Here is a 20188-nt window from a genome sequence, read left to right as displayed (position 1 = left end):
GAAGTCCAAATGAATAGTGTTTCTCTTCTAATGGAAGAGAAATTGTTCAGTAAATCTAAGTAAGAACAGTTAACAAACTGTTATGCATTATGAGTAAATACTGCATTTTCCTTTTAATTTTTATTAATATTGAGACTTACTGGCATATGAAAAACTGTAGTAATATCTCTATTGATTTTTGTTCTTTGATTCTAGAATATATTAAAATAATAGATTTTAAATAGTATTTGAAACTATATTACATTTCAACCTCAATGTTTCTTAACTTGCATATGTTAGAAAATAAACTTTTAAGTATAACCTAATATTTTTGTTACAAATATGAGAAAGCTAACTTTTATATATAGTTTACGTATGTATAACTAAATCTGACGTCATCTTTTGATCTTTAAATTTTGTGGATCTGCAGATTCTGAAAGCAGAGTGCTCAGGGACTATTTCTTTGCATAAATTCATTCATTTTGTGTAAATCTTTGTTTTCTTAATGACCTTGAGAAAAGTAAGCTATTGTTCTCTGTTAATGCAGAAGTCTGGGACTGAAAATTTAAGCAATTAATATTATAATTAATTGATGGCAAAAGTTCTGGAAATGTCACTGTGGTTGGCAAATGCAACTCCTGCTTGCATCCCGAGTTCCCAAGGCTTTGCATGGTCCTACTCATAAACGCTTCCCTAGATACCCATTACTTCATATCTGAATCTTCAGGGGAAAGTTTCTAGAAAGTATGTTCAGCAGCCAGTTACATGTTCAGGAAGTCCTTCCCATTGTTTATACTGAGGCTGATTCACTGCCAATTTGGACACAGTATCTCGGTTTATCATAAAAAAAAAAAAAAAAACCTTACTTGGATCAAATAAAAATCTTTTCTATGTAGTACAACATATGTTTGTAAAACACCATATTTATAGCTTATAATATAATTTATTTTATAAAATGTGGTTTTCTTAGGAGTGTAACTTTTTACCAGTTCATGAATTCATAAATGAATGTCAGCTCCATTTTTCATTACCAAGAATAATGTGATGTGAAAATGTATTATTGCTTCCATTTATATCATCTTAATTTTATTAAGAAAAATAAGTCTGATATTAATCACATTAGAATTAACAGCATGATTTGAAATTTACGGCATCAGATTAACATATATTTCATTTCTTATTTATATTGTGTAGTTAAATGTTGTTTTCTGATGGTGACTAGAGTAAAATACCCTGATGCTGGGAAAGATTTGAAGGCAGGAGGAGAAGGGAGTGATAGAGGATGAGATGATTGGATGGCATCACCAACTCAATGAACATGAGTTTGAGCAAACTCTGGGAGTTAGTGAAGGAAGGACAGGGAAGCCTGGCGTGCTACAGTCCATGGGGTTACAAAGAGTCAGATACAACTTAGTGATTGAACAAAAACCACGACAATAGGTACAAAAGCCAAGGTAGTATAATTGTGGAAAGATGATGATTCTTGTAACTCAGACTGTGTTCTGGGAATCTGCCAAGTTGGATAATTGATATTGTTAATCTGTTACTTGTCAAATACCTCTATGGTATGATTTGAGATACCCAGTAAGTGCTGTATTGGTGATGTGTCCAAATCCAAGACTAACACAGTTATCCAAAGTGTATAGTATTGTATTACAGAACATGTCTCTCTGTTAATGACTGTAGATTACCTGGGTCTTTCTGGAAAAGAGTGCTGTTTTATTAATAAATGAAGATGAGTACTAAGGATTAGCACTTAGACACACATCTATGTCCCCAGAACTAGATTGACCTTTATTTAGGTATTACTGCATCTTAAAATGGCTAGACTGACTTTCACTATCTGGCGGTTATGTTTGTTACCATCTCTCTTAAAATAAGGCTGTGTTGTGTACCTGAAATTCATCATGGGGCCCAAGGTGGTATTTCATAGCTATTTTAGAGCAGCTGAAACTGAAGTATCAAGAGAAATATGCTATACACATTAAGATGCTATGGCAGAAGGGGAGGAGAGGTATGTGGTCTCCCATATAAGCACCAAATTTACAAGTCTCAGAAGGAATTACACAGACCAGGATATGATGGAGATTTTCATATTAGCAGCTTTGTGCTCCAGGTATGGAGCCAAGAGAGCTGTTTACTAAACAATGGGAGATAATTGTCCTTTGAGAGGTTGGAGATTTCTAAATAAAATCCCTTGTATGTGCTTGGTGGCTGAAGTCGTGTCCGACTCTTTGCAACCCCATGGGCTGCAGCCTACCAGGCTCCTCCATCCATGGGATTTTCCAGCCAAGGGTACTGGAGTGGGTTGCCACTTCCTTCAGGGGATCTTCCCTACCTGGTCTCCCTCATTGTAGGCAGATGCTTTACCGTCTGAGCCACCAGGGAAGTCCATCCTATAGCATTGCCGCTGCTGCTGCTGCTAAGTCACTTCAGTCGTGTCCGACTCTGTGCGACCCCGTAGACGGCAGCCCACCAGGCTCTCCGTCCCTGGGATTCTCCAGGCAAGAACACTGGAGTGGGTTGCCATTTCCTTCTCCAATGCATCAAAGTGAAAAGTCAAAGTGAAGTCGCTCAGTCGTGTCCAACTCCTAGCAACCCCATGGACTGCAGCCTACCAAGCTCCTCCGTCCATGGGATTTTCCAGGCAAGAGTACTGGAGTGGGGTGCCATTGCCTTCTCCAATCCTATAGCATTACCCAACAGCTAAAAATTACCAGGTACGTAAATGGCAACCCACTCCAGTACTCTTGCCTGGAGAATCCCTTGGATGGAGGAGCCTGGTGGGCTACAGTCCACGGGGTCGCAAAGAGTGAGACACGACTGAGCAACTTCACTTTAAATGTCATATTTTACTTACTTTTATTGTTTATTCAGTTTGGGGATTATCACGGCTTCATGCTTTCCCTCCTGCTTCCTATAACTCTCCCTTGACCACCTCTTCTCTGTGCTTCTCTTCTATGGAGCAGGCGTACTCAAGAGTGGAAACTCACATAGGTTCATTAAATGCCTTCTAGAAATGAGAAGGGAAGCAACCATTTGTTGAATGCCTTCTCTGACCCGAGCACACACTTCAGTCTTCACAATAATCTTAGAAGGTTTTGTTACAAACAAGAAAACTGAGGTCCAGAGAAGTTAAGCTCCCAGCCTAAATGAAGGACCATCTGAAGTCCTATCCTTTACGTTTTTTTCATCTTCCTATGCTAAAGATAGTGTTTCATTCTCCTAGCTGACTTCTAGTATAGAAAACAGAATTGAAAGGTAGGCTGGAACATCTCTTGGATTCATGATTGGAAGGCAGAGGTTAGCATTTTGCCCTCTTCACAGAGCTAACCCCCATAGCAGTGTTGTCTATAATGCTGCTGGCTAATATCTGTACCTTGGTGAGTATGAGCACTGACTAGCAAAGAGGGTATCCAGGGAAAACTTCGGAAGGTGGTAACGTGATGTTGCTATGAGCGCACTTCTGAATGTGGGTAAAAAACCAAATCAGTACCACCTGGGTGCTTAGTAACAGCACAGCTTCCTGCGCCCCGATGTTAATTGACCGGATCAGAATCTCTGGAGGTGTGGCCCAGGCATCTTCACTTCTGAGAAGTAACTTCTGGTGTTTCTGAAGCATCCTAACTTCTGAGGCTTATTGCTTTCATGTATGAAGCATGTATGAACCTGAGAGAGCCTGTGCTTTGAAACTCCACGAGCTTCTCTGCAAAGTCTGCTTTTCTCTGGAGAATTGTCTTTTCTCTGCAGAGTGTCCATTTAGTACCACCAATTGCCTGCATTTTGGTGCTCAGACGCTCAAAGACATAATTAAGGGAATTTCTTCTTTAAAAGCTTACTGCCCAGTGTCTCGTACCATTATATGGCTGGTTTATTTGTTGGTCCTTCTTCAAATATGAAGTGAAATGTTGCCCTGAACAGCATCGTAGTAAAATATAAGAATTATCTTCCGTGAAAAATGAAGTCAGGGCATACATCTGGGAATCCAACTGACTCTCAACTGCCTGTGTACAAAAATGTTTTTTAAGTTTGAAAACAGATAGCTGCCTGAAGGTCGCATATTTCAGGTCAGTCTCCCTGTTTCCTTCATTCTTGCCCTGTGGCAAAGCAAAGAAAGACCTCCAATGGAAGAAAAAGAGAAGAAAGCCCAGTATCGGCACTCCAGTAGTAAGGGGATAAAAAGAGTGAGCCCGGAGTTTCTAATCATTAGGATGTTGGAATATTCTAATTTTCAGTTGGATAAATTAGCATGCAATATATTTCAGGTTGAAAGTTCCATGAACGTTGACCATATTTTGCGACATAAGCCAAAAAGTGTAGTACCTTTAATGAAATAAAATATTTAAATAAAGTGTTTAACATTCAAAGTGAAGCATTGTTTGTATAACAACCTGGGTATCTCTGTGCAGGATATTTCTCTGAAGAGGCTAAAATGCCAGCTGAATTTTTATCTATTTTCTCACCAACTTCTGGTGTCAGTAAAGGAAGTCAGCACATTTTGTCTCTTTGAAGTTATTGTCTGCCTTAGAATGTTTTCACGTTCCTCCTTCCTGGTTTCTGCTGAAAGAACCAAGGTATAAGAATTAATAAATAACAGACTAATAATAACAGTTCTGGTAAACATTTATTGAGCAGTTATTATGTGCCAGGTGCCATGTTAAAGAGTTTATATAGATTATTTCCTTCAATTCTGAAACAGCCCTATGAATAGTATTATCCTTCCTTTACAGATGAGAAAATCAACAACCAATGCAACTAATATCAATATTTATCAAGCATTTTCTATGTGCTAGGTCCTACCCTGTGCTATTCCCTATGTTATCTTAATCTTCAAAACATTCTGTCTGTAGTAGATGGGTATTTATTTTTATTTCACACATGAGGAGACTGAAGTTGAAAAATGAAGCGGCTTATTCAAAATGACATTAACTGGCAGATACTAGAGTTTGCATGGCCTCTTGATTCTTCATTCTACTTGATGTTTGTCCTAAGCTACACGTAAACTATCTTCCCATCTTATTTATTCTTTCCATGTTTATACTCCGAAGAAAAAACTAGTAATGTCTCATGTATCCAGTGACCCATCTCAAGGAAATGTACTCTTTTCTAGGGCACAACACTAATCTTGGAAAGATATCTTAGGATGCCTTAAAAAAAAAAAACCCACAACAAAAATGCATTATTTGGTAATGGTTGAGAACATGTGTTTGAATCAGGCTTCGGTTTAAGTCCTGCTTTACTAGCTGTGTAACTTTGGAAACTGATACTCTGGCTCAGTTTCATCATCAGTAAGATGAAAATAATGATAGTATTTTGTGTACCTAGTTAGCGCTCAGTGAAAGGTATTAGGGGTGGGTGGTGTTGATGTTATTCCTCCATTTAAGTCATTTAAAAAGTTCGTTTTTCAATTCTTTAGTTGTTTGCTTATTTTTATTTCTCAACCCTCAGCAGAAGGGTTAAATTAAAGTAAGAAGGCTAGACACCATAAAATAAGAGAATTACTGTTAAAGAAAGAGTCATAAAACTGTCTTTAAACAATCAAATAATGGTTGCTCGTAATAATAAATTTAAGTCAATTAAAAAAATGGAAATATTCTCTATTCTTTGTTCAAGGAGACAATGAAGGGTATTTTCATGGTGTATTTTAGAAGTTTCTCATTAATTAAATAAATGTTTGTTGCTTGAAGTTAAATCAGTTTTAATTATCTGGAAAGTTTTCTTTCCTCAAATACCCTGTTTCACTACAATGCTAGATAAATTAGTTGTTACCCAAAGCCTGTAGTGCTTTAAGTTTATTAGGGGTGACAGACCCAAAATGCTACAGGGTTCACACATGTAAACCACGTAACATAGTGAGTTGAGCTTATCGTAGCTGATCTTGAGGGAGCATGCCCCCACCTAAAACCATTTGGTGTTTAAAAACATCGTGCTGGCCAAAGAGATGTGCCTGGAGCCGGCATTTAGCTCAAAGTTCATGACCCCCTGGAACAGATCGCATTCATGGCCTTTCAACTAGCTGTGTGCATGTTCACCTTGGAATCTGCTCCACTACCTGAAAAGTCTGAGTACCTTAGGAGTCAAGACTAAGCCTTAGACCTGTTTATGTCCCACTGCCTTTCCTGCCCAGTACCTGCATTTGGGGGTTATATAACTCTTGCTGATGACACAGGGTGTGTTTACTGGGAGTGGTGGGGGTGGTGGATGGGGGGTACATATGCATGAACTCCAAACAACATCCATGAAATTGTTTCATTGGTACACATGAAAAGACAATGATGTTCATATGTTTGGTGAAAATTTTTCAAGAAACCAAAAGGTAACACTAGAGCCCAAAGGAGATTGTGTCTCCTGTGCTGTCTGTTCTTAACTGGGAGGCAGCACAATATAAGTGGAAAGACCATGGAATGAAAAAGAGATCCAGATTTTAATTCCAACTTCATCATGTGCTGTCCTTTAGGACAGATGTAGGATAATTATTCATTCTCTGCTTCCTCCTGCTTCTAGAGATCTTGATATTTTCTAGCAAGCTCGGTAAGAAGTGCATTAAAAATGCATGGTAGTTGAGGTAGATCCAAGATCTAGTTGTGAAACGACCTTCAGAACATACCTGTCATATTGCCTAAACGAATGAAGCAGTAATTCTTATTCCAGTAAACACTACAACTCCTTCACTTCCCCCCCTTATTTTAAATGAAGTAGAACTAATGCCAGCATCTACCTTACCTTTGTTTTTGTAAACAATGTTCCCCCAAAGCTTCAGGACATGATAAATTGTTGAAGTGTTCAATTTGTGTGTGTGTGTGTGTCTGTGTTGTGTAACCTTTCATTCTCATCGATCTCTTCAGGTTCCTAGGGAATACTAGAGTTTTTTATAATACTAAAGTTTTAATTCCACTTTATATGAGTTACTTAAATTACAGTACTCATTGTATTCTCTGAATCATCAGTTCCCAGGTATCTGAGTTTAAAAAATCAAATCAATCAAGTGACGAGTACTGTTTTAGGCACTGGAAAGAGCATGAATCTAATAGGCAAGACAGAAAATAAAATTGGTGAGCACAGTGTAGAAAGATGCATTGGGTGAAGGAAGATTTCAATGTCCTGGTCTAATTTTGGAGATTCCCAGGTGAGCAAAGGAAAACACCAGATGAATTCGACTTGGCTGGCAGTAGACTGTCTTGCTAAATTATTTGTGTGGCATTCCCCAGTCTTAAACCCCGATATTTGCATTTCCTCCTTGAAAAGATTTAGCTCAACCATTTCATTTTAAGAGATAAAATAATTGCGTACCAATGCATCAGGTGGCTGTTCCATGTTTACCCAGCCAGTTAGGGGCAGAGGACAGATATAGATTCCATGTCACTGTTGTACTTCGCTTCACTAACATGCAGTTTCCATGACCACAGGGACCTTGTATGGTTTGCGCACCACTGTATATCTCTTTGGTGCTAATAGTAGGCACTAAATAAATATCTGTAGAATGAATGATTGATTTCTCTCTTGAGATTTCACAGCCTAAAAATCTTTTTGCTTTCCCTCACCTAATGATGTCTTTCCCTTGGCACAGAAAGCTAATGAAAGTTGGGTCGTGTTCCTGTGGCTCGTTTCCACTTTCTGGTTTACTGATAGATCTAACTTATGGATCTTTTCATTATAATCTCTGTAGATGTTTTCATAAATGTACAAGACATTCATCATGTGCATTTAAATATCACCGATGCTTGCCTTCTCTTTACAAGAGTGCATTTTGATAACAGCCAGACGTACAGCGGGTTTCTGCTTCCTGCAATAAACGATTGTTTGTGTCCATCATGTTCTCAAGACTGTTTGGTTCATCTTTGTCCATGATATGTGTGTGCCCTCCAGGGAAACATGCTGGCTTCATTTTATGGTTCAGTTGAATTAATGCCATCTTCATTTAAAGTAGAAAATGTTAAAGTAATTACAGAACTAAATTACCTTTCCCTTTATGAAATTAATGTTTAAGATATAACTTGAAGGATAGCACTCTGTTATTCTCATGATTATTTATGAAGATATAGTCATAAAATCATTTCATAGCTTTGTTTACTTTCTAGGCAGCCCTGGAACTATTTAAGGCCATTCTGCTTGATAAACTTCACCATTTTACCATTTAGATTGTTCTGTTCAGTTAATACTGTTGCATAATTTTCAATGATGTCTTCTTGAAGTGAATTTTTACACTTACCTGTTAATTGTACAGCAAAGTTTAAACCTCTCAGAGTATTCATGATGATTTTCCTCTGTTCATTCTATATATTTATCTTTTGCCTTTCCCCATCCTGTTTCCTCTGAAAAGACTAGAACTTCCCATTTCTACTCATTAACAGTTCTTTCCTACCTGAATTATATATGCATATTATTTTAGCATGCATTTAATTTCCCAATCATTTCTGAGTAGCTACTAGGTATGGTGCACTGAGCTGACATTCAGCTGACACTTATTAAATTAATAGTCTCAGAACTGTGCCATTTTCAAAATATAAACTTTGGGATGTAAAGAAAATAAAATCTATTTCAAAGTGGAACTTTGGAATAAATATCAAACTCTCAAGAGTATCTTGAGGTGGGGTGTTGATTATTGTTACCTGTAATAGTAAAAATTTAATAATGCATTACTTTCATAATCAGAAGACTTAACAATAAGATGTTTCCTGGTAACTACATCAAGAAATCCCTTGTCCTATCAGATCAGTTCAGTTCAGTCGCTCAGTTCTGTCTGACTTTTTGCAACCCCATCGATTGCAGCATGCCAGGCCTCCCTGTCCATCACCAACTCCTGGAGATTACTCAAACTCATATCCATTGAGTCGGTGATGCCATCCAGCCATCTCATCCTCTGTCGTCACCTTGTCCTCCCGCCTTCAATCTTTTCCAGAATCAGGGTCTTTTCAAATGAGTCAGTTCTTCACATCAGGTGGTCAAAGGATTAGAGTTTAAGCTTCAACATCAGTCCTTCAATGAATATTTAGGACTGATTTCCTTCAGGATGGACTAGTTGGATCTCCTTGCAGTCCAAGGGATTCTCAGGAGTCTTCTCCAACACCACAGTTCAAAAGCATCAATTCTTCGGTGCTCAGCTTTCTTCACAGTCCAACTCTCACATCCATACATGACCACTGGAAAAAACATAGATTGCACTAGACAGACCTTTGTTGGCAAAGTAATGTCTCTGCTTTTGAATATGCTATCTAGGTTGGTCATAACTTTTCTTCCAAGGAGCAAGCGTCTTTTAATTTCATGGCTGCAGTCATTTTGGAGCCCCCAAAAATAAAGTCAGCCACTGTTTCCACTATTTCCCCATCTATTTGCCATGAAGTGATGGGACCAGATATCATGATCTTCATTTTCTGAATGTGGAGTTTTAAGCCAGCTTTTTCACTCTCCTCTTTCACTTTCATCAAGAGGCTCTTTAGTTCTTCTTTGCTTTCTGCCATAAGGGTGGTGTCATCTGCATATCTGAGGTTATTGATATTTCTCCCAGCAATCTTGATTCCAGCTTGTGCATCATCCAGCCCAGCGTTTATCATGATGTACTCCACATATAAGTTAAATAAGCCAAATTTCCCGATCTGGAACCAGTCTGTTGTTCCATGTCCAGTTCTAACTGTTGCTTCCTGACCTGCATACAGATTCCTCAGGTCAGGTGGTCTGGTATTCCCATCTCTTTAAGGATTTTCCAGAGTTTGTTGTGATCCACACAGTCAAAGGCTTTGGCATAGTCAATAAAGCAGAAGTAGATATTTTTCTGGAACTCTCTTGCTTTTTCAATGATCCAGAGGATGTTGGCAATTTGAACTCTGATTCCTCTGCCTTTTCTAAAACCAGCTTGAACATCTGAAAGTTCATGGTTCACATTGTGCTAAAGCTTGGCTTGGCTTTAGTAATGTTGAGCATAACTTTGCTAGCATGTGAGATGAATGCAATTGTGTGGTAGTTTGAGCATTCTTTGGCATTGCCTTTCTTTGATATTGGAATGAAAATGGGCCTTTTCCTGTGGCTTGTGGCCACTGCTGAGTTTTCCAAATTTGCTGGTGCATTGAGTGCAGCACTTTCACAGCATCATCTTTTAGGATTTGAAATAGCTCAACTGGAATTCCATCACCTCTACTGGCTGTGTTCATAGTGATGCTTCCTAAGACCCACTTGACTTCACATTCCAGGATGTCTGGCTATAGGTGAGTGATCACACCATCCTGATTATCTGGGTCATGAAGCTCTTTTTTGTACAGTTCTTCTGTGTATTCTTGTCCTATATCTTAGTGCATAATATGTACAGGGAATGAACTGTACATATCTGGGTGATATTTTTCAAATTTTTCGATCATGACATAATAAATACATTTCAGATCACCATGCATATTACACACATATACACATAACATAGCTGAAATGAATATTTCACAAAAAGATACATATCTTTTTAAGTATGAGTAATGTACACTTTTAACTCTGTATAGGCAGAGAAGCCTGGTGAGCTATAGTGCATGGGGTCGCAAGAGTTGGACACAGTGTAACAACTAAGCCACCACCAATGCACACTAATATTTTCTAATCTTGTCTTTTTTTTTTTTTTTTTTTTAAAAAATTTCAGTCTTGATTTCTAAATTGATTTTATAGTCCATCTACAAAGTCACAGTCCACAGTTTGTGTTGGGGGTACACAGATAAATCTTTTTTAGTCCTAATTTACAGCTTGTATATTCTAATAAGAAACATAATGCATGTATAAAAAGAACTCTTATTGAGGTATTCGACATGTAAGTTCTATAAGATAATATTTCCTGAATATCTAACATCTATGAACCGCAGCCACAACATTCATTTCATCTATGTACCGCTATTCAGTTTTATTTACTTAACATTTTTGTATCAATCAGCTTTAAGAAGATAGAAATTTTTGTATTACATAGCCTTGTCCTATGTGAAATCATGAGTTAGATGCTACAGTTTCTTCTAATACCTAAATACGTAAGTAATTGTATAAATACTAAAGTAAAAAAAGATTTTATGTATCACTGGCAGACCCCCACTCTTTGGTAAATAGTTAAAAACGAAGCATGTTACAGGGGTTTGGGAAATTAAGTCTGGATTTACAGAGAGGGTAGCACTTGGGGGTGGGCCTTGAAGGTGGAAGAGGTCACAAAGGAGAACATCTGCTGTGGATAGAGCACTGTGAACAAATGCACAGTGAATAAAAAGTTGTTTGGGGAACAGCAAAGTAGAAAGTTTAGCTACAGGCATTGAACACAGGTGGGGATTTGCAGGAGGTAAGGAAGGAAAGGCAGTGAGAACGTATAGGACCATGAATGCCAAAGAGGTGAGTCTTAATGTCATGGGCAATTAAAAGCTATTAAAGGTATTTGAACAATGGGGTGATATAATGAAACCTATACTTAGGGAACATTATCCCAGCAGTAGTGTGGGAAAGAAACTGAAAAGAAAGGACTGATTTGAATTATAATGTAATTTTAAAAATTGTGTTTTTAAATCAGACATAGATCTTATGTCTTTCATTAGATTAAATAAACACCCTTCCAGCCCGTCAAGAACTGCAGGAGGGTACAAGACGGGGAAGAAAACACCACCAGACCACCAGACCCACTCACTGTTTGACTTTCAGCAAATCATTTACTCATTCTCTATTTCTATTCTTTTTTTCAAATGGGATGAATAATGCCTTTCCTTTCTCATAGACCTGCTGAGAAAAGCAAATGAAAAAAGTGTGAAAACCTTATGCAAATAAATGTAAATTAGCTTTCTTATTGTATTTGAACTTTTTGAGCCAAACAGGTGACCTGATAATAATTATGATTTAGGAGATGAGTCTGACCAGTGGCACACCAAATAACTCAGAAGAGAAAGAACCGTGAGGAAGAGCATTTAGGACACTGTGGCAGCAGGCCATAGAAGTCTTAATTAAGCTTGAACTAGAGTTGTAGAATTAGGAATGAAGAAAAGAGGGCAGATGAAGAGACATCACTGAGGCAGACTCAACCAAGGCTCAGCCATTGGGCTGTAAGGACAGGCAGTGGGGAGCATGGGGTGAAGAGAGGGGAGGGGAGAGAAATTCTTGGTGGTTCCAGGTTTCCTTCTGAGTAAAAGGTGTGCCATTAACGGTAAAGGAACATTGAAAGAAGGAATAGGTTTGGGGGTGGGGGAAGACCCGAGTTTCAGGTATCAACAAGACGCTCAAGTTATACTGTTGAGCAGGCAGTTGGAATTTGAAGATTAAAACTTAAGAATGAGGTTATAGCTGGATATATAGAATATAGACATAAACTGTCCTTGAAGTGATGATAATTTAAGACTATGTATTTCAAACTTTTGCCTTTTAAGTGCTACTTAAAAGCTTTTTGCCATACTTGGGACCAATACTTGTACTCTTGCTTGATATTTCAAAATCTATTTAAAATTAACTTACTTTTTAAAAGCATAGCCCATTCTCATTTATAATAATATTTCTGAAATCGCTGAGTTTGATGTGATAGATATAGGTTTTAAAAATACCAATTAAAATAAACACACAATTAACTATATATCATGATTATAAGATGCGCATCTTTTCACAATTTAACATTTCTGAAAGTAGGATGTTTTACCATTGATGGCATCATGCAATCTCTGTTGGCCAGCCAGTGGTGGGGATATACTTGTCAATGTCAGCATATAAATCAACTTGGTTGTTACTCCTAGTGGCGTGAGTGGAAAACTGCAGTCCCTCAATATTTCAGTTAGCAAACCATTTAAAGATCTTTAGAGAAACGAATATGGGTTTTAACTATTGTCTGAAAACCTTACTGTCTGGTACAAATAAGAAAGCACTAACATGGAGACTGGCAGAATGAGTATCAGCACTGTGGAAGAGAGTTCCAGTCGAAGTAGTTGAAGACACATGAGAAATGTCTCAGCCCCAACACTCCTGATGGCTCCTAGGATATCCATGACTCTGAGCTGAAAAGCGGTTCGGAAGAGTTAAACATGATTGTGAGAAAACTTCAGGAAAATCTTTACCTGTTTGTTCTGCTTATATTGCCTCAGTGTGTGCACAAGAGTGATGTATTAAAAAAAAAACCTCTCCATGTGAGAAATCTAAAAGATCCTTTTGGATGAGTATAAGATTAAAATGTTAAGTGATAAGAAAGCATTGTATTGTAATTTAATTGGTGGCCATTTTCAAAGTCATATGTTTTAAATGGCGCATCTTACAGTGGACGCCGTCCAAGGTTAGATTAAACAAAGTATCCAAATAAAAAAAGTGGCAGCTCATGTTCCACTTAAAGTCATCTCATAAATACTGCTTTAGAGAAGCACATTTAAGCCAGGGGGATACATAAGATCACCAAGAGAATATTTATACAGAAGAAAAGAGCCTTAGAATGCTGAGGAAAGTCTGCATTCCATGGGAGAAAGAGGAGTCTGGGTGTGGAACTAGAGAGGGTTAGTGGATGACTCTAGGCAGTGCAGCGTCATGGAAGCCTGAGAAGAGTTTTTTGTTGTTGTTGTTCAAAAAAGAGAAGCACCTTAGAATAATTCAGTACCTCAGAAGACCTGGAGAGTATTCAAAAAGATAGAAAATGGTGGCTTTGAGGAGTAAGAGAACATGAATAGTGGAAAGTTGATCCTAGACTTCTCTTTTTAAGAAAGAGTAAGAGAAATAAAAAGGTGAATATTGTAAAGGATCAGAATTAAGTTTTTCCCCCTTATACTCTAGAGCCCTAAGCATGTTTTGGGAACAAGAGGTAGGAACTTGTAGAGTCATAGTGATGCCAACATGAAGCAAAGTAACTGCCCATCTCAGGACCTGCAAATGTGCAAGGAGATGGTATCAAGAGCACATATTGAAGATATAACCTTAGAAAACAGAAATGCTTCCTCAGAAGCAGGGATGAAAGAAGAGGGAGGTAGAGTGGATTTTGAATAACATCGATTTTGAAAGGCGAGAACTTCAGAAGGAGTGCCATGATTCCAAACAAGAACCCCGTTACTCCCTGAAGGTGAAGGACAGGGTCAAGGGCTTAGAAGGAGGTGGAAAAGGCTCAAAACAGTTGTTGTAGGAAATGTCAAGAGGACTCAGCATGAGCTGAGTCAGAAGTAGTTGAATTGCCGTGAGCACCCAGCTGAGGTCTGGAGGCATGCATTTGTAGCAGGTTCACCAATGTGGTTTCACAGGTCTCCCCAGGATTGCTTGGCAGACCAGGAGTAGGAGCCAAGAAAGCAAACAGTGGAAAGTCAGTGCCTGTTGAGAACTGGCGGAGTAGGAATGACAAGAGAACAAAGAGTAGTGATTGTAGGGTAGTGGTGGGTACAAAGTTGGAATGGCTAACTGTGGGAGGTAGGCCAGATGAGGAGGCAATGGGAGGCCAAGTCAGGGTGATGGACAGAAGGAAGGGGGGGCCTTGGGTGATTGACACTCCCAGTGTACACAGAGAACCAGGAGGCAAGAGGAGGAATGTGCGAATCCAGTTGGCTGAATGGAGATTTTGAGAACTTCAAGAGACTTTAAAAATACAGGACTTAGGGATAAGTATGCACCAGAATTATAGATGTATATGTCTTCTTAAAGGGCAGAATATAGCCTAGTACTTAATAGCAGTAGATTTCTGTTTAAATCCAAGCCCAACTAGCATTTACGCACTCACTGTGTGACTGCTTTTTCCTTCCCCAGGTCCACTCTGCTTTGTTCCTTGGATGACAGACTCTGTGTGGACCACACCAGTGAGCCTCTTTGCCCTCTGGGTTCCAGTTAGGTTCACCCAGTGGGAAGCACTGGCAGGACACAGAATACAGGGAGGAGAGTAAGGTTGGAGTATGGATTCTCCCAGCTCTCTTCCTATGGGATTACACTGAACTGGTTGCGTCTGTCTGCAAGACTGTTTCTTTTACAGTCCTTGCCCTCCCATCTTCAAGCCTAATGGTGGTAACTTGCTCACTGTTAGCTTGCCCCAGGCTAATGTGCCCAGCCTTGTGGGTTTCCACACCTTTCAAATAGTATCTTTATTAAAGATTGCTTAAATTTGATGATGTGGTCTATTTTTCTATTGGGACTCTGATAAAATCACCTTGGGCAAGTTACTTAGGCTTTCGGCCTCACTTTTCTAATCTGCAAGGTTGACATAATAATAGTACCTATGTCGTAGGTTTAGTAGAAGGATTAGACATGATACTGTAAAATCCTTACACAATGCAGGGTGTATAATAAGCCCTTAATAAATGATGATGATGATGCAGGATAGACTCTGGAATTTCCATTTATCCAGGTATAGATTTATGGAGATCTATAGAGCAGGGACAAAATGTTTATATTAGCAAGTCACATTTTCTGATGTATCCCTATCAGTGGCAGAATTGAGACAAATTGGATGGAGAAGGAGAAAGTAGCCATCTAATAGTGGCTTAGTCCCTCTTAGTCCCTCCTCCCAAAAGCATTTTAAATTCTATGGTGGTTGTTGTTTAGCTCAGTTGCGTTCGACTCTTTTGTGATCCTATGGACTGTAACCAACCAGATGCCTCTGTTCATGGGATGTCCCAGGCAAGAATACTGGAGTGGGTTGCCATTTCCTTCTCCAGGGGATCTTCCCAAGCCAGGGATTGAACTCATGTTCTCCTGCATTGGCAGGCAGATTCTTTACTACTGAGCCACCAGGGAAGCCCCTTCAGTTGATGATATCACATCTTAGTTGGTGGGAAGAAAAAGTAGGCAAAATACTCACCATTACAATTGGAATATCTTTAACATGCTGCTGCTAAGTCGCTTCAGTCATGTCCGACTCTGTGCGACCCCATAGACGGCAGCCCACCAGGCTCCCCCGTCCCTGGGATTCTCCAGGCAAGAACACTGGAGTGGGTTGCCATTTCCTTCTCCAATGCATGAAAGTGAAAAGTGAAAGTGAAGTCACTCAGTCGTGTCAGACTCTTAGCGACCCCATGGACTGCAGCCTACCAAGCTCCTCCATCCATGGGGTTTTCCAGGCAAGATTACTGGAGTGGGGTATCATTGCCTTCTCTGATCTTTAACATACAATCTAAGTAAAAAATAGTGTGCTTGCTGCAAGTGCCGCTTCAAGGCAATTTCCCTGACCGTTTCCTCATTGACACACCTCTCGTCCCTGTTAAGTGTGGAAATTGTGGAGCCATCACCCGTCCTCTTGATGGTGGAGCCTTTTTGGTTTTCTTGGTTATATGGCTGATTGAAACCTTTGAATACATGGCTGTGCCTTTTAGGTAGCACAGAAGTAGTGGTTTTTAAAACTCTGGGTTTCAGAACGACTTTGGTGGAGGAGCAGCTTTGAAACTCTTACCTTCTTTCACTTGTTAGGACTTAACCAGGCAGTGCTTAGAATTGGTTAAGTGTTCTGAATCATTAACTCATGATAGCAATGCTAGCTCATAGTTGATTAGAGCCTGATAATTTGAAAACGTTTTTAGTCACTTTTCAAAAGTGGAGGCATTGTCGTTTTGGAAATATAAATCCACTGGGAGGCAAACCACCAGGAGGCCACCATTGTGCTCCAGACATTGATGGACATCAGTGAGTATATCTTATCAGTAAGAACTTCCAGGAAAAAAAGTCTTCACACCTCTAGCAGTGACTCACTCAAGTTTACCACTGACCATGATACAGGAAGGGAGGCATTTTTGCTGAATGTACTCAGACACATACACCTGTATTCACTGGAGCACTTCTGTAAACTTCACAGATCACTTAAGTAGTCACATTTCATGTCCTATATACATGTAGGCATCTTATAGAGGTAAAGCTGGAAAGGGGGCACAGTAAAAGAATAAGCCATGATCAAGAGCAGGCTTCCCAGGGCTCAACTGGTGCTTTCATGATTCTCTTGTGCTTTTTTGACCCTGGGTGCTGCTGAGAACAGAGAGGATACATGTGGCCATGCTCACCTGGGCACCTTGTGGAGTTTTAAACCGGGGGTAACAACTTCAGTTTGCTTACATCTTGTTATTCATTCTCTCGGGCCCCCAAATTTTGCTTTTTGAAAACTCCCAAATCCGGAGGCTGCTTCTGCATGGGATGTATTTACATGTCCGTCCGCTTTATCAGGAATGTGGTTGCATTCAGGTCTGTTGTCCTGAGCGCCTTTGTTGGCAGCTGCATTCCATGCAGTTCGGTCTTTCAGCCTCACGTATTTACTAACTATTCAAATGCCTTGTGGTATTCACACACAGATTATGTAAACTAAAAAAAAATACATTATTAAGGCAGTGGCTGCTGTGAATGGATTATTACAATTTGCCTATCATGGTAATGGCACCTGTTAGAGGTGTGATACAAAAGGCAGTGACAGGCAGTGTAATTTAGTAATTGTGGCCATTGTACTGTATGGCTGATCAGTTCACCAGGCAAGTACAAAGGAAGCAGTGTTATAGCAGAGCAGGGGTGGGTATGCTTAATAGAGAGAGCTAGTTGTGTGCTGAAAGAGACTTTTGGTGGAGGGCTAACTCCCAGGGGGCAACTTCGAATGAGTTGAAAAGAATGAACAAAAGTACAAAAAATGGTACAGGTTTTCCTATTTCAGCTCTTAAAGTGACAGACGAGTCATGTTGGTGCACGTCGCCAGCGCTTTCTCCTACTGCTGAAGTAGCTTTTTTCCCCAAATACTCCAAGTTGCCTTGTTCATATGGCAGTCACATATAATATACCCTTTTCTTCTCTTATGTGTAAAACATTCTGTGTCAAAGTTCAGATCAAACTGGGCTTAGGGGGCAAATGCACTGATGTTTGAGAAAACTGTTTACAGTCTGCAAAAGACTGCATGACTGCAGATTCAGAAAAGATATAAACTTGTATATCCTCCTCCTCCTCTGTTAATTTTCCTGTTCTCCTTAGTATTATTTTAATATCATGGGTGATTTTGGTACTAATGTGTAAATTCTAGTATACTGCCAGTCAGTGTGAATTCAGGCTGAACTTAGGCATCTGAATGGGTTACAGAAATTAACAGGAAGAATTTATAAAGCATATTTTCCCCTTACCTCAAGAACTCATGAAGTCAAGCCATTTCCTGAGGCTCTACTGAGAAATACTTGAGAAGGGAATGAGGGGAAGCGCAGTAAAAGGGGCCAAATATACCAAAGATGATTTTTGTATGCCTGTGGTGTCAGGAGGGTATACCCGTGATGTCAGGTAGAGTATAGAATGTGCCTTGGAAACAGCAGTTTTCCCCACCTGTGTCTTGTTCACTGTCCCCATTCAAATCGTGACTATCAACAAACCGAGCTTTTTTTCCAGACTGGATATTGAATGCTCTTTATGGGTCAGGCAATGTACCAAACTCTTTATAAGCATTTCTTCATTTCATCTTTGCACCGCTCTATGAAGTATGGGTAGCATTACTGTCCCCACTCAACAGATAAGGAAATAGAGCCTTGGCAGTTTCCGTAACCTCCTCCTATGCAGTGAGTTGGGATGATGTATTCACATTGTCTCCATGTTTGTATGTGTTTTTATATCTCTTTAGAGGGAGAGTGAAGTATGTGGAAAAACAGTACACTTAGTTCTGAGTATCTGTGTTACATTTGTAATGATGTTTGACAGGGTTTTGAAAATATAATTTTGAAAAATCAGTCATAAGATTCCAGAATCTTATCAAGGAATAAAGTGTCAGCATTTTGTCTCACAAATCATTTTAATAGCACAAGCTATATGAACTAGGGCCTTTATTTAGAGTGAATCAACTTGTAGAATGTATAATGCTCCTGGGAGCCAGCCCAGTTCTAATAAAGGGCCACACAGAAGAAAATGCAGGCTGCAAAACGTCCAGTCCCATCTCTGAACTGGTGTGAATGGTGTTGCAGACAGGGCTAGACACGTGTGAATGGGTGAGGGATGCCACTGTTCCCAATGCCTCACACAGGGCTTTGGCCATCAGCCCGATGAAACGGGCTTGCCACCGAAGAGGGTGCCAACTGAATAGATGCAGTTGTATGATATTTAAAACATGATTTTGTACTTCTGCTGCGTAGAACAGCTGTTACAGCTTGTTACTTTTCTTTGTACCAGTTTTGACATCTGAACATTTTTAGCTGGAAAAGAATGTCATTTTCATGAAAGAACTTCCTGTACAATAAAGTTAGCATTTATAGTCGTCCTAACATATGCGATGATTTGATAGGCTTGAATATTCTAATAGACAGAAGTTTCCTTTTTCCGCTTCCTAGAAATCATTCCCAAGTTTGCAGAGCCATGGGGGAATGATAGAGGAGGCTTATTTCTGGCATCACGTCATACAAAGAAGCAACAAAGTTATGGATTTGGGGAGGAGAGGAACTGTGTCACTCTGCTTCTGCTTCTGCCCTTTTCTGCTTCTGCATCATAATTCAGTAACTATGGAAAGCATTAGCATATTGACATAGTGCATGCAAATAGTATTCCACAACTGTAATCTCAAGCGGAGAAAGCCTTGAAGGTTTTGGACAGACAGAAGTGGAATCAGAGATCAATATCCTCTAGTTTAAAGATTGCATTTAGGTCTGATAAAACCACCTGGGTTTCCTCAGCTGCTGAGGTCAAGGATGTGGCCGCAAACCCGTGTGCTCATCAGACTTTTGGAGTCAAGTCCTCTGTTTGTATACAGGGTATAAATGGGAATGTGGATAAACACTGCCCTCTCCAACCACATAATTACGTCGATTGCTGAAAAAACCCCAAAATGTACCAAAATATCACAGGGAAGCTATTTCTAACACGACTTTGCTCTTTATGGCTGAGTGGCCGCCACTGTTTTGCTTTGTTTTTTTTCCTTCTAAATTATGTGTTCTTGTTTCAAGCATTTAGATGATGCAAAACAGATTTTTGTGGCAGCCTTCTTTTTCGCAGCCAAAAAAGCATTCAAGGAAGCGCTATACTCCTCCAAAGTTGCTATTTATTCTGGACCTTTTGTGTTATCGGCATAAACCCATTTCATTTTAAAAGGAAAAAATCACCTACTTTGGCTTTTTTTTTTTAGAACTGTTAATAATGCCGATAAAACATCTAACAATGATGGGAAGTGGAAGTCTTTAAATGATTAGTTAGAAAGGAATACAAATAAATGAACATAATAGGTGCAAAAAGCAATAATTTTTCTCTTTATGGTTTTCCAGCAATGCTCAGAATAAGCAGATTCCTTCCAACAGAGACTTACTAATTCTTCATCCATAAAATAAGAGATAGCTTTGTGATTGCTTAT

General features: G+C 39.3%; 1 protein-coding gene across 4 annotated transcripts in view; it reads left to right on the top strand.

The window, feature by feature from the left end:
• Positions 1 to 20188, top strand: part of VTI1A (vesicle transport through interaction with t-SNAREs 1A) — a 372758-nt gene that overhangs the window by 119059 nt on the left and 233511 nt on the right. The window contains exon 7 of one of the 4 annotated variants that reach the window (XM_010859324.1): positions 14668 to 15464. The exons of the other annotated variants lie outside the window; for them this stretch is intronic. Coding sequence (XP_010857626.1) covers positions 14668 to 14801 — 134 coding nt within the window. The 3' untranslated portion in view covers positions 14802 to 15464. Of the gene's footprint in view, positions 1 to 14667; positions 15465 to 20188 lie in introns of those variants that run through there. 4 annotated transcript variants of the gene reach the window in all.

This window comes from Bison bison, unplaced genomic scaffold, assembly GCF_000754665.1.
Source record: "Bison bison bison isolate TAMUID 2011002044 unplaced genomic scaffold, Bison_UMD1.0 scf7180017864456, whole genome shotgun sequence".
Lineage (NCBI taxonomy): Eukaryota > Metazoa > Chordata > Mammalia > Artiodactyla > Bovidae > Bison > Bison bison.
Note: the sequence above shows the minus strand (reverse complement) of the source record. Positions and strands in the feature narration are given on the sequence as shown.